The 14,045-nt window shown below is 44.0% G+C and overlaps 1 protein-coding gene across 2 annotated transcripts in view; it reads left to right on the forward strand.

Moving 5' to 3' along the window:
• Nucleotides 1-571: 571 nt before the first annotated feature.
• Nucleotides 572-14,045, forward strand: part of ARPC2 (actin related protein 2/3 complex subunit 2) — a 29,920-nt gene continuing 16,446 nt past the window's right edge. For both annotated transcript variants that reach the window (XM_036083113.2, XM_036083111.2), the window contains exons 1-4: nucleotides 572-624; nucleotides 842-923; nucleotides 8,623-8,657; nucleotides 10,642-10,754. In XM_036083113.2, coding sequence (XP_035939006.1) covers nucleotides 850-923; nucleotides 8,623-8,657; nucleotides 10,642-10,754 — 222 coding nt within the window. In that variant the 5' untranslated portion in view covers nucleotides 572-624; nucleotides 842-849. The remainder of the gene's footprint in view (nucleotides 625-841; nucleotides 924-8,622; nucleotides 8,658-10,641; nucleotides 10,755-14,045) is intronic.

Consider the following 14,045-nt stretch of genomic DNA (forward strand, 5'->3'; position numbering starts at 1 on the left):
TTTACCAGACTGTAAGCTCCATGAGGGCAAGATGTCGTCAGTATCATTCACCACTGTACCCCCAGCACAGAGCCACGAGCCCGCTAAATATTGGTTGGAGAAATGAATTCGTGATGGTGCTGCTAGAAGCCATTAGTGTGGCATAAGTAAGGGGCACGCCGACAAGCTGAGAGCAGAGGAGCCGGCTAGGAGAGGACAAGGGCGAGCTCCTCGCGGCGTCTCTGAAATGACACGACCGGAAGGGTAGAGTTGGACCTCTGGGACGAGCGGGAGGGAGGGGCTGGACAGTGAGGCAGGCATTGGAGAATGACAGCTGACGAGGAGACAAACTTGCAGGAGCTGGAAGTGAAGGGTAGGCTGTGGGAAAGCGGAAGGAACCGGGGGAATGGGGTGAGGGTCGCGCATGCGCCAGCCCAGCCGCCGCGGCGCCCCTGCGTGCGCGTGCACGAGGGGTCAAAGCGGAAATGGCGCCGCGGGGCCGCGCGTCCGGGCAGCGAGCGGAAGTGGGTGTGAGAGCGGAAGTGGCCGGCTGGAGCCGGGGGCTGGGCGGGGACCGGGCTTGTCGGTGAGGCGGCAGCGGTGGCGGCGGCGGCTCGGCAGGCGGGTTCAGGCTTCGGGGGCCAGGTCGGTCGGGTGGGTGGGCGTCTCCACAGTCAGTGCATGCGAGGGCGAGCGCGCGCGTGTTCCCCTTCCCTCCCACCCCGCTCCCTCTTCCCCTTTCCCCTGACCTCCTACCCCACCCAACCCCCCTCCTCAGGGGGCAGCAGGGCCGCTCCCTCCGTCCTTTCCTCACTTACCCACCCTCACCTTCCCTTGTTTCTCCTTCGCCTGCCCGGGGCAGCCGCCGCCATGATCCTGCTGGAGGTGAACAACCGCATCATCGAGGAGACGCTCGCGCTCAAGTTCGAGAACGCGGCCGCCGGGTGAGCGCGCGCCCGGGGCCGGTGGGTGGCGGGGGAGGCAGAGTTGACCCCTGCGAGTCCGCAGTGTCGTTCAGTCCCCCAGACTTGGAGGGACGAGGTGGGAGACCTGGCCGGGTGTGGGGACGGCCCTGACGGGGTAAACGTGGGAGGCGACTGGGCGCGGTGGGGTGAGGGGCAGAGATGCGTGGGGAGAGGCTCGGAGGAAGGATGCGGAAGCGGCTAGTGGACCGGAGCGCGCGTGCCAAAGGGCAGGAGACCTGTGGGACGTGAGGGCAGCTGGGGCCGGAACTCTGGCCGGAGGATCCCATTGCCTTCTGGAGCGAGGAGGGGACCCCTTATCTCTGTATTCCCCGTCATTGTTCTGAACCCCAAGAAAGCCCGTTTGAGATTGGGTTGGAAGGAGTTTCCAGGAATTCCCAGGACTGGAGGAGGGAAGAAGATGCAGGCCCACGTCCCCACCGGCCTTCTCGCTCCCCAGCCCCACCCCCACCTCACCGTCTAAAGGAGCTGGAGGCAAGACTGAAAGACCCAGTCGTGCAGCCGGAAAAACGCGACTTGTCTAGTTTCCCTTCCCCGAACCCTACTGTTAAGACACACTGGCCATTTTGTTACATATTTCTCAAGCAAAGCTGATAGTCTCCCCATTCACACCCTTCCCTTATCTCTCTTCTGAGGTTCTAATTCTCCTCTCCCCACCCATTTATCTTTTAAACTCTTAATATGAAACCCCTGGTCTGTGATTTTTAATGTGGTAATCCTGGCCCAGGTACACACTTAGAAGCATCCAAAGTCTATAAAGTTCTCAGATAACCTTTATTTATTATTGGCCTTTTTAAAGGTAGGTTAGTACATATTTCTAAGGCAGCCTTCTCTGCGAAACACAAAAATCAGTAGAAAACAGCCTCCTTCCCCGAAGCTGCTTTGCTTTTCTAATATTTAAAACGTGAGCCAAGGATCTGGTTTTAGCTTCTAATTTTTGGTGGCCTGTAAGTCAGCCCCTTTGCCTCGTTTCCCCGGGCTTCGCCTCTTGGTTACACAGTTGAGGAAATAAGTGCAAACCTTCTGGTGAACTGGGAACTAGTCATAAGAAATAAGTACTTGGAGATCTGCAGATGGGAAAGGGTTGGTGCAGGGGAAATTCTAAAGTGCTCATAATGAACTTGTGGCTTGGAGGCATTAAAAAAAAATACTTCTAACCCACTGCTTAAATTGAACAGACTGTGTCTCTTGTCTCTTTTATAAGGTCACAGATTTTATCTGTAAAGTAAAGCATGGCTTTAGTTGAAGTAAGGCTTACAGTAAGCAGTAGCTGCTGTTTCCTGCCAGGGGCTGCAGTTACTTATATTTGAAGCTAACTTGCTTCTTGTCTTCAGTCTCACCAGTTCCTCTGCATTTTAAATGTTTGAGTGAATCAGCTCAGAGTCTTATTTTGGGTGATGGCTGGGTACTTTTTTTGAGCAGTGTAGCACATCGGAGGAAGTTAAATTAACTTCTGCATTTTCACAGCTGAACCTGTTAAGTGCATTCTCGAGTCCAGACTAGCAAAGAATGAGACCTGGGTGGTTATAAGCTGATCTACAAGATAAATGTCTGTTCATTTTCAAGTAGAAGCATGCTTTGTAGTGTAGAAGTACATTCACATCTATTTGTGTATTTGTGATTCCAAAATGAAGCCCATTATCCAGAACATCAGCTCTTTTCCTTTTAAAAAATTAACTCTTAACAAAGTACCGTTTCAGAGGAATTAAAATAGGCACTCAAGTCTGGAAGCATAAGTTAGAACTTCTAAGACATTTCTTAACGAAGTATATGTTACAGCAATGTTGGATATTGGGGCAGGGCAGCAAATTTTGCCTTTTACTGTGGCCTGTCTTCCCTTTGAGATGTGACTTTAAGTGGGCTCAAAACATACTCTGCTGAAAAGCGCTCTGAAGATCTTTGAAGAGACCCTGATAGCAGGCCTAGGAGGTAGGAGGTAGGTGGGATTGCAGATGTAACACCCACCAGAAGCTGGCTTCTAAGCCTGCTGAGAGTTCCCAGGCATACACCGTGAGGCAGCAGTGAAGTAGTTAACGTATTTATCAAGGCGCATGCCTACTACACCAGAACTTCCAGCAAAAAATGGCTAGTGTGATAATCATAAACATTTATGGGATTCTACCAGTGCTCAGCACCAAGCAAGAACAGAGAAAGGAGGCCTTTCTGAGAGAGTCTGTTGACAAAAGTTAGGAGCTAAAGGGTGAGGTGTGTTAGGGTGGAGATGGGAGAGAGACATTAATGAAGGGGAGTAGCTTGGAGGAGAAACCCTGGAAATTGGAAAGGCTTTGCCAGTGTGGGAACCTGCTGGCAGAGGGCAGCTCCACCCGGCTTTCTGCTTCTTAGGGCAAACCGGTTGGGGAAATTTTGGTTCTGAGCAGCCTTTTCCAGAATGAATCTCACAATTCTGTGGTGTCAGATATAATAGCCAGTGGCTACGTGTAGCTAGTTAAGTTTAAATAAGAAAGTGAAATAAAACTAAGTTCCTCACACCAGCCACGGTTCTAGTGCTTAGTTGCCCCCACATGTGGCTAGTAGTGGCCATATTTGGACAGCACACATGTAGAACATTTCCACTATTGCAGAAAGTTCTATTGAACAGCAGTAGCACTGTTGCAGCTACTGAAAATGCAAGCATGAGATAGTCTTAAAAATAGTTCTGTGGTATATGCTTCAGAATACAGTTGCAGTAATTTTCCTCATGAGGTTGATTTTTTTTTTTTTAAATGATGCCTCAGACCATCCTGCTGAATGTTGCCTATAACATCCTACTAAGAGTCTAAACTAACTTTGGGTAAAGCAATTGTTAATCTAAACTGTTGAACATTTAGGCATGATCATCTTTTAATTTGGAGGCAGTTCCGAAAAAGCCTAAGATTCATTCCTAACAAATTGCTTTTTATTTTTTCCTACCACACTCCTGGGGAAAATGGCTTATTGGAATGGTTCATATATCGTCACAAAATGGTAATTATTGGTAAATTGTCTACTCGACATCCTACACACTATGAGAATATGCTGATTAAGAAGCCATGCTCAACACTGCAAATAAGCTCGTGCAGGTCTTGTCAACAGCATTGCCTTTTCATTTAGGAATTCTTATCCAGATGCCCAGTTAAAACAGAAATAATCTGGCAAATTAATTTAATTTTTTGTTACTGTATACATACAAGAACCTTTCAGCCTCAGAAGCTAGGCCTGTCACCTTCAAGTCTGGAGTCCAGAATTGAGGAAATGCTGTCAGATGCGAATTGCTGTTGATTTTAAGTGCATGCTGGCTCCTTGCCACAGCTGTGCATATTGTGGGGCTCTGTGGTTGTGTGAGGGGGAGTGAAGCAAGCCGTGCCAGTTGGGGTGGGCAAGGACTGTGGGAGGAGAAATTTGAGAAAGGAATAAATTAAATCTTGCTGATACCTTGTTCTGATTCCTAAATGTGCTGCATGTGTCCTCAGAGAGAGAGACTGATTTGAAGTGATTTGGAATTGGGACATTGTTTAAATATCTAGAAGAAATGGAATGGTCTGGTTGGTCTTTTTACAGGTCATTATAGTTGCACATTGCTGCCTGGCTTCTGACCTCCTCGGCACCGCTTTGTGCATGAAGCTCCAGAGCTATACTGATGACTCCTTAAGGGCAGGGCCTATCACTTTGGTCATCTTTCTTTCCCAGCATCCTCACTGTATGTATAGTTAGCTCAGTAACTATTCTCCTGAAGGAATGGATGAGGCCAGGTGGAATGGATCTTAATTTCTTTAGGTGCTTAATTTATCACTATTCTGATATTGTGTGAATCAGCTTTTAGATGATCTTTGTTCTGCATATTTTGAGATCTGGCTTAGCAGAGAGTAGGGACCACATTTTTTAGTCTTGGCTCAAATAGGTTGATGGGAGCTTTATAGGGGAATTAACTGGAGAGTGATCGAAAACTTTACAGTGAGATAGCCGAATTCAATAATTTCTCTCATTCGGCTCATAGAAGGGGTAAGTAGAAGAGGCACATAAGTGCCCAGATGAGGAATTGGATGCATTCAGGAGTAAAAACTCCAAAATCCTTAATGAGAAAAGAGGATTGGAAAATACAGTTGTCAGGAGTTCTTTAAGGATTTTAAGAATAGCTTTTGAAACCCATCTGAATGAATTGAATATATTTTAGTGTCTTGTGCTATCCAGTCAGTAACCCTGAGCACTTATCTAGCTGGTTTGTTCTAGGATTCTGGATATCACAACACTGTTCTGTTTCTCCTTACAGTGCTGACCAATTCCTGATTCTGGGAGTTAGCACAATCCCACAACTTCTCCCAACCATGGATGGCTTCAAAGTCTGGTCTCTTCTGACTTCACGTAGAAGAAAAACTAATTCATCGATCACCATCTATGAATTAGACACTTTGCTCTAAGCTTTGAAATCATAACTTCATTTGATTTCAAAATGTGCCTGTGTGACAGCAGTTCCCATTTACAGCTGAGAAAACTGGGCCTCTTGGGAGTTGTGGAAGGAGTAGACTAATTCGTTAAGCACTGTGCAGATACCCTTCACTGGTGACTTCTAACCTTATTTATGATCTGTCACACACACAACATGATATTTGTATGGCACATTTGAGTAAATGGTCTAGCCTAGAGCTCCTGCTACTGGGCGGCCCTGAGGGCTGTGAGGACCATTATCTCAGCATGTCTGTAACTTAGTCACAAGACACTGGTTGGGAAACTTTCCTGTACGCATGTCATCTCAATTAGTCTTCACAACAACCTTTTAATTTTCATTTTCTAGAAAAGGAACCTGAGGCTCAGCAATATCTGAACAACATTGAGTGTGGTTTATAGCCAGTAAGTGACAGGACTTGAATTGAACAGTCAGCTCTGAAGGACTTGCTTTTATTGTGATTAAACTCATTCCCAGCATCTGAAACTTTAGCAGATGGTAAAACAAAAAAATAACTTAATCCATTTATCTTTTGGGCCTGTTAAAGTGGTGCCCTTTCCCCCAGACCAGTCTTATTCCTCTCTAGCTCCATGGTTTTAAACCACAGAAGTAAATAACAAACACTTGGTCTTGGAATTGACACACCATCCTGTTTGGTATATTTCACTCTTGCTATGGTCTGTTTGTTGGGGCACATGACCCACATGACCTCTCAGGAAGACTCCTTTGGACAAATGCTCTCCTTTACAGGCTGTCTTCTCTATAACCTATTGTGCAGCCACAAATAGTAAACTAAAATATTAATGGCAGTGATTTGACAAATATTCCCGAGTCAGGCAGCAAACCACTTGGTATAGCTCTTCCTAAGCAACTTCTCCCAGTGGGGATATGTGCTTAGGGAACTTTACAGCCTAGAGAAATTCAGAATTTCAGTTAAAATGTTTATAGGTTGGGGGGCGCCTGAGTGGCTCAGTCGGTTAAGCTTCCAACCCTTGATCTCGGCTCAGTCGTGATCTCAGGGTCATGAGTTCAAGCCCTGCATTGGACTCCAAAAATTTTTAATGTTTACAGCTTGGAACCCTAAGGTTTTTTATTTATACCTAATTTTTCTCCATCTGTTGAAGTAGGAGAGTGAGGAACTCAGTCCTTCGTTGGCTGAGTTAAAACCTAAGGATTAAAAAAAAACAAAAAAACCCAGCCACCTACTAAGTGATGCAGTATGGACTTTTACAAGCCTCCACCCTGACTTTCTGGCATAGCCACCCTTCCCCAGGAAAATATACTTTGGTGCTCCCTCCCATTGTGCAGCCTCTTCATAATTCATTCAGGTGAGCCATAGATTAATGTTTGTGCTGCTTCTTCCTTTGCTCTTGGCTTTTTAGAGGTGAGGAATGGTGGTTGGCCATTCATTGTCTTTGTCTCCTGGCTGTAGTTTCAAATGAAAGATCAGAAGCAATTTAAGTTTTCATCTCGCTCTTTTCATCATATTCTGAACTCACTGCTTCTCTGTAAACCCACTCGGTGCTTTCATTCTTAGAGTCTCCCAGAGTGATTCTCCTAAACCACACATGGATGGCTATGATGAAAGAGTAGAGTAGAACTCTGTATGTGACTTATATCGGTTGATTTTTCAACAGGGCTAACGTACACTTCATAGAAGCCAGTTTCCTGGAACGGTATTGTGTAACATCTGCAGCAGCTTTTTAACACTCATAAACCCCCCTGTGTATTCCATTATTTCCCAGCAACCTAGAGGGCAGCTCAGTCATGGTGCCCTTTACAGGTAGGGGAGCGGAAGTAGTAAAAAGATGTACTTGATGTAAAAAGAAGTAAAAAAGATGTACTTCATGGTGAGGTCTTGAGCAAATTAGGCAAGGATAAATGTGGAAATGTGTGTGTCTTGTCTGCTGGTCCATAAAACAAAGTGGAATCATTAGAATCCTAGGTAGTTAGAGATAAAACCGTGGAGCCTTGGGGCGCCTGGGTGGCTCAGTCGTTAAGCATCTGCCTTGGCTCAGGTCATGATCCCAGGGTCCTGGGATCAAGTCCCACGTAGGGCTCCCTGCTCAGCAGGAAGCCTGCCTCTCCCTCTCCCACTCCCCCTGCTTGTGTTTCCTCTCTCGCTGTCTCTCTCTGTCAAATAAATAAAAAATCTTTAAAACAAAAAATGTGGAGTCTTCCTTTGTTTCCTACCATTGGGCTTTGAGGAGAAGTGGGGAAATCACATAAGGTTGCTTTTCATGGGAGGTTAATTGACCATGATTGTTTATAGCTAGGATGTATGTCATGCCTTCTAGGTAATAACTCCGCAGCATTTATCAAGTAGAAGTTTCTGTACCAGGCTGAGCAGGGAGCTGGACAGAAAGTATCAGGCTGTTGTCATTGCCTTCCAGGATAAGTTTCATATCTGTTCTCTTGCTTTATCTTTAGCAGTTCTGAGGTCGGTAGGATCACTTGTATTCTCCCATTTTATAGATGAATAAGAGAAAATAAAGGTGTGCAGGTGTTAATTTGTCTGAAAACATGGTCCTGATGAAAAGCTAAAGCTGGAAAATTGGTGTCTTGCCTGTGGCCAGTGATTTCACAGTGTTACTTTGTGCTATGCTTTCTACGCAGGTGCAGCACAGGAATTTCAAAACAAAACAAAACTAGGGTAGAACCAGGCAGAGGGCTTCGTGAAGGGGAGTGTTGAATACTTGGGTGACATTAAGGGAGAGGGAAAGACGTGTGGGAAGACTTAGAGATTGTCTTTGAAATGGTATAGAACTTCTGTTTTGTTTTATGGCCTGGAATTATCCTTTCATCTTTAGTGAGTTAAAACCATTCTACGTTCTGTTTAGCAGCTTTCCTGCTGCATGTACTACCTCCACGTCCATCACTACTGTCCTGTGGGGGAGACATTGATCAGAAGATAGCATTTGTAGTTCACGTATGCAAATGTGCATATCATAGTCTTAAGGAATTCTGAACTGAAGCTAAGCACCAACCATGACAAAGATTCGACAGCAGCTGGAAAACAAAAACTATCTGTCCTGCTACAAAAAAGTATCCTCCACCTTAAGTGAGCCCAAAGGTTCAGGTACATGAGAAAATGAGTTGTGTTCTCAGGTCAGCAGTAAGCATAAGATTGGTCCACAATGCTCCGATCTGAAATAAAGCTCAGAAGTCTTTGCAAGTCCCCTTGAAGCCAAGCAGCAATACAACTATCTTAACTAAGGGACTTTTCTTTTTGTTTTGCAGTAACAAACCAGAAGCAGTAGAAGTAACATTTGCGGGTAAGTGTCCTTCCTTCAGCCCTGTTAAGAGAAAGCACAATATAAAAATAGAAAACAAAATCATTCCTAAAATAAGTTTTGAGATTTGGGGTACTATCCCTTGATTGTCAAGTCTTTCCGAGGTCTTTGTTTTAGATAATTATTTCATGGATTTATTGAACTGTGTAAAGTTACCTGCTGATATTTTAGAAGTTTGGGCTTACTGTTGTGGTATAAACTCAAGTTTATTTAATTTGGAAATGCTAAATTACTGTCTTCAGGCAGTCTTCATCTCAGTTTGCCTAGCACTAGAGTAGCGGGAAAACATGGAAAATACTAGAGACTGTTCAACAAGTCAGAGAGAGGTTACTGCTTTCTATTCCCTGTTAAGAATTAGATATTGAGGGGTGCCTGGGTGGCTCAGTCGTTAAGCGTCTGCCTTTGGCTCAGGTCATGGTCCCAGGATCCTGGGATCAAGCCCCACATTGGGCTCCCTGCTCCACAGGAAGCCTGCTTCTCCCTCTCCCACCCCTCTGCTTGTGTTCCCTCTCTCGCTGTGTCTCTTTCTATCAAATAAATAAATAAAATCTTAAAAAAAAAAAAGAATTAGATATTGATACTACTCACTTGCTGTGTGGACTTTGAGGAGTTAAACAATCACCCTCTATAAGGTGAGGATACTTGACTAGATCTTGGAAGACTTTTTGCAGCTCTGAAGTGCTGTGACTGGAGGCCAGGCACCATCCCTGTCCCCTCCCACTAACTAGCAATGCCAGGTCTCCCTAAAGTGATGGCACTCAGCACCTGGTTTCAGGGACTATACAGGGTAAATCCTCTCTGTACTGTAGAAAGATAGAAGCCAAAGAGAGGGGAGGCCTGGATATAGATTAGAAGAAATTTAAGAAATAACCAAATGCAATGTGGGGGGCCTTATTTGGATCTTAATTCAAATAAGACAACAGTATTTTAAAACCTTTTTTTGGGGGGGGGGCAGAATATTTGAACACTTGACTGGATATTTGATAGTAAGAGGTTGTTTTTAAAAATTTAGGCATGGCGGGGCACCTGGGTGGCTCAGTTGTTAAGTGTCTGCCTTCGGCTCAGGTCATGATCCCAGGGTCCTGGGATCGAGCCTCGCATCGGGCTCCCCGCTCCGCGGGAAGCCTGCTTCTCTCTCTCTCCCACTCCCCCTGCTTGTGTTCCCTCTCTCGCTGTGTTTCTCTCTGTCAAATAAATAAATAAAATCTTTAAAAAAAAATAAATAAATAAAAATTTAGGCATGGCAATGGTATTGTAGCTGTGTTTTTTAAAAAATCCTTCTTTATCATTGGAGATACATTCTGAAATACTTATGGATGAAATGATGTGATGTCTCAGATTTGCTTTAGAATAAATCATTGGGAGGGGACGTCTAAATGAAAGAAGATTGGCCATGTGTTGATAATTGTTGGGGTCACATGGAGGAAACTAGGGGTCCGTTATACATTATATTGTAGGTTTGTTTAAAATACATCACAGCAGGGCGCCTGGGTGGCTCAGTTGGTTAAGCAACTGCCTTCGGCTCAGGTCATGATCCTGGAGTCCCGGGACTCTTGGAGTCCCGCATTGGGCTCCCTGCTCAGCAGGGAGTCTGCTTCTCCCTCTGACCCTCCCCCCTCTCATGTGCTCTCTCTCTCTCATTCTCTCTCTTTCAAATAAATAAATAAAAAATCTTTAAAAAAAATAAAATACATCACAGCAAAAGCTTTTTAAAAAAAATACTTTCAGTACCAAGCTGTGATGAAGGTAAGAATAGTTTTGTAATTTTAGAAGAAAGAGATAAGTACTTGATAGTTCTATCCCAGTGTTTTTGCTGACTTTCTGCATGGATTTAAAATAAATACCATTTTACTCATATGCCTGCTTCCAAGGAGGACCTGCTTGTGGCCTGTAACAAGGTAGGCAGGTGCTTTGAGATCTTATTTCCCATTCCCAAGTTAAGCAGTTTTATTTACTTCCCTCACAGATTTCGATGGAGTCCTCTATCATATTTCAAATCCTAATGGAGACAAAACAAAAGTGATGGTCAGTATTTCTTTGAAATTCTACAAGGAACTTCAGGCACATGGTGCTGATGAGGTATGTTCCACATCATTTTCCTTGGGACTCTTGTTTCCTCTTCACCTTATTGGCAGCTTGCCACTCCTAGAAGGCCTGTGGCACTGGTCACGCCTACTGGCACTGGCCACTCCGGACAGCTTGCTCACCTAACCAGGGGCTCTTGACCCATAATGATATAAAGAAGCGTGTTTTTCAGAAAAAGCTTTGGAGCTTTGCTTGTTGTTCATTACTCTAGAAAAATAAAGGTGTTCCCTAACCAATGAAAACAAAAACAACTTTAGTTCCCAAAAAATACACCAAAGAATACATTCTTTGACCACTATAAAAATAGCTATCACAGGGCACCTGAGTGGCTCAGTCAACATCCACCTCTTGATCTCAGCTCAGATATTGATCTCAGGGTCGTGAGTTCAAGCCCTGCGTTGGGCTCCACATTGTGGAGCCTACTTAAGAAACAACTGTCTCAAGATAGATGGGTTCCATTCTATTTCTATAATATTGTGAAGCAGGTATACAGCTCTGGCCTTTAAAGTTTATGGTCTTAATTTCTCATTCTGGAAATTTAGGCACAAATCTGCCCTTCAAATTTTTTGATTTAAACTTCTTTAGAGCTGGCCGCTTTAAGTTTCTCTTCTTCCCTATGACTACCTTTGGGGAAGTAAGAAAGGCTGTCCATGTATTTTGAAATTCTTGATGGCCATGCCTCATTCACTGGCTTCTTTCTATAGCTAAAGTAGCAGGTTTGGTTCCTGTTGAACTATATTTGCTCTGGGGAGAGCCATTTATGGAAGAAAGAAAATGCTGTTACACTAGTGTGCACACGTTGTGGTTGGGTCTCAAAGCAGGAAGTATGACTCAGTTCCTGAATCAGTTTTCAGATATCTTTTAGTTTTAACAAGCTAGGTTCTCATTAATCCGGTGAATGAAGATACGGCTATTTCTATTTTCTTTCTGATAAAGAGCAGTAGCTTTTGAAATATTTAAAATTTATGCAATGAAAAGGCTGTTTGCAATAAAAAAAGATCAAAATCCATCTCAATAATATTTTGGTATTAAAACCAAAACTGATATTAAATACAGTCTCAAGAGCCATAGGCAGTCGTTTTTCTTAGTTATTCGTATGCAGTTGATCTGTCCCAGCAATTCAAGGGAAGAGCCAAAACTTTTTCTGATTTGCCTCATAAGTTCAATGGAAGAAGAGATGTGTAGAGAAGTTGTATTCAGGGTGATTTTATCTGAAAGAAAAGCTTCAGGAGGAAGACCTCGTCTCATAAAACATATGAAGGATCATTCTATAAAAGTTAGTGGCCATCTCCCTTCACCAGATTAACAAAAGGGAACAAGTGACCATTAAAGTGGCCCCGCTTTTGATTAACCATAAAATGACTACCTGAAAAGAATTGTTAAAGCTTTGAACAGACAACTCAAAATTGTGTAATCATTCTCCCCAGACAGTCCTCTCTCTTGAAGATGCAGGCACAATGATAATAATAATCTTTGGAAGTGAAAGAAAGCGTTAAAGCTAGATTTCTTAAATCTTTCCAGTCTGTGCCTTCTGCACACTGGAACTCCACAACACAGTGCTATTCTTGTAGCTCCCACAGGGTCAACCAACCAACCCCACCCACCCAAGTGGGTGGAGCAAGTAACACTCACAGTTTTGGAGCAGAGTACACAGTAAATGGCTCTCTGGGTTGGTTAAACAGTGACCAGCCTGTGATAACCAGAGGAAGCTTGCTACTTTGCCCAGGCCCTTTTTCAAGGCAGAAAGCCCCTGCTGCTAGGGTGGGAAAGTCTGATGGTGAGGACTGATGGGGTGCCTTCACCCATCTCCTGGTGTCAGGTTGGAAGAGGGGGGCGCTCAGTAGAAAAGTGAATCGTGGTTAAACGTGCAAGTGACATCAACAGGGAAGTGTTGGCTGGTTTTGCCAAGTGGAAGGAGCAGAGGAGTTAAACAGGGTATGTTTGGCTCTAAGAACCTTTCAGATTTCAGAATATTAAGCTTGGAATTAAACTAAATCTTAGGAGCTATGTTTTTTTCTTCCACATCGAATTTCCCCTTCCTCCAAGTACCCACAGGACACACGGTGCAGTACTGCAGCTCAGAGATTCCATGCTAGTTAAAATTCTTTTGGGATGTGCCTGTTACTCCCCCCACCGCAAGAGTCTTTAGGAGAAGTAGTATATGGTGCACCTAAAGGTGAGATCTCTCTGTGCCACCAACAAACTCTGTGACCTTAACCGCTCCCTTCAGTTCCTCTTCTGTAAAAGAGATAATCTTACAGTGGCTGTATGGTCACTAGGTCGGAACTGCATGTGGCATTACTTGTCATTTGCCTATATAAAAACAAGTGTGCTCACAGTCGGGCATTGAGGTCTGTTCTGTGTCCATAGTTTGCAGATAGAGAATTTCTTCCAGCTGTAGGAAAGTGGTAAAATAAATATGTGGAATATTAAAGAGTATTTAAGAACAGAAAGGAAAGAACCTCACCATGTGATAATTTTTGAAACAGGACGTAAAATACATGGTTTGCTGCTGCGCTTTTTTTTTTTTTTTTTTTAATATCTAGAGGGTGCATGGAAAGTAAGATTAGAAAAAAACCTCAATATTCACTCAGCTCTATTTATTGCCAGTCCCCATATGCAGGCGTGAGTGGGTGCAGAGACCGGAGCCTGCGCACATGGGAGCTCCCTTCTCGGACTACCTGCATTAGCACTGCTTGTCTCTGGCTGATGGAATCCTGTAAAACCTGCAATTGTAACTCTTAGAATTAAAACAAAAGTCAGTGCTTTTGTTCACTTTTAATTTGGTAACTTGTCATAGATTAAGTATCCTTTTTTTTTTGATATCCCAGGAAATTCCAGAGGATCATTAGTGTGTTTGTGGTGAGATAGTGTTGAGAAATTGACTAAATGTCTAGAGACAAAACCCTGCAGCCTGTTGTACTAATCTTACATATACTGTTACATACATGGACCTCCGTTTTCCCTTGTGGAATAGTGACGACACCTTCCCTCCCTAAGTATGTTTTTAATGAGGTTTAAGAATAAGCCATGTCTGGGACACCTGGGTGGCTTAGTTGTTGAGCGTCTGCCTTCAGCTCAGGTCATGATCCCAGCGTCCTGGGATCGAGCCCCGCATCGGGCTCTCCCCTCAGCGGGAGGCCTGCTTCTCCGTCTCCCACTCCCCCTGCTTGTGTTACCTTCTCTCCCTGTCTCTCTGTCAAATAAATAAAATCTTAAAAAAAAAAAAAAAAGAATAAGCCATGTCTGTTTTGCCTTTTAAACAAGACTACTAAATACCAAAAA

The sequence above is a fragment of the Halichoerus grypus genome, chromosome 4 (genome assembly GCF_964656455.1).
Source record: "Halichoerus grypus chromosome 4, mHalGry1.hap1.1, whole genome shotgun sequence".
Lineage (NCBI taxonomy): Eukaryota > Metazoa > Chordata > Mammalia > Carnivora > Phocidae > Halichoerus > Halichoerus grypus.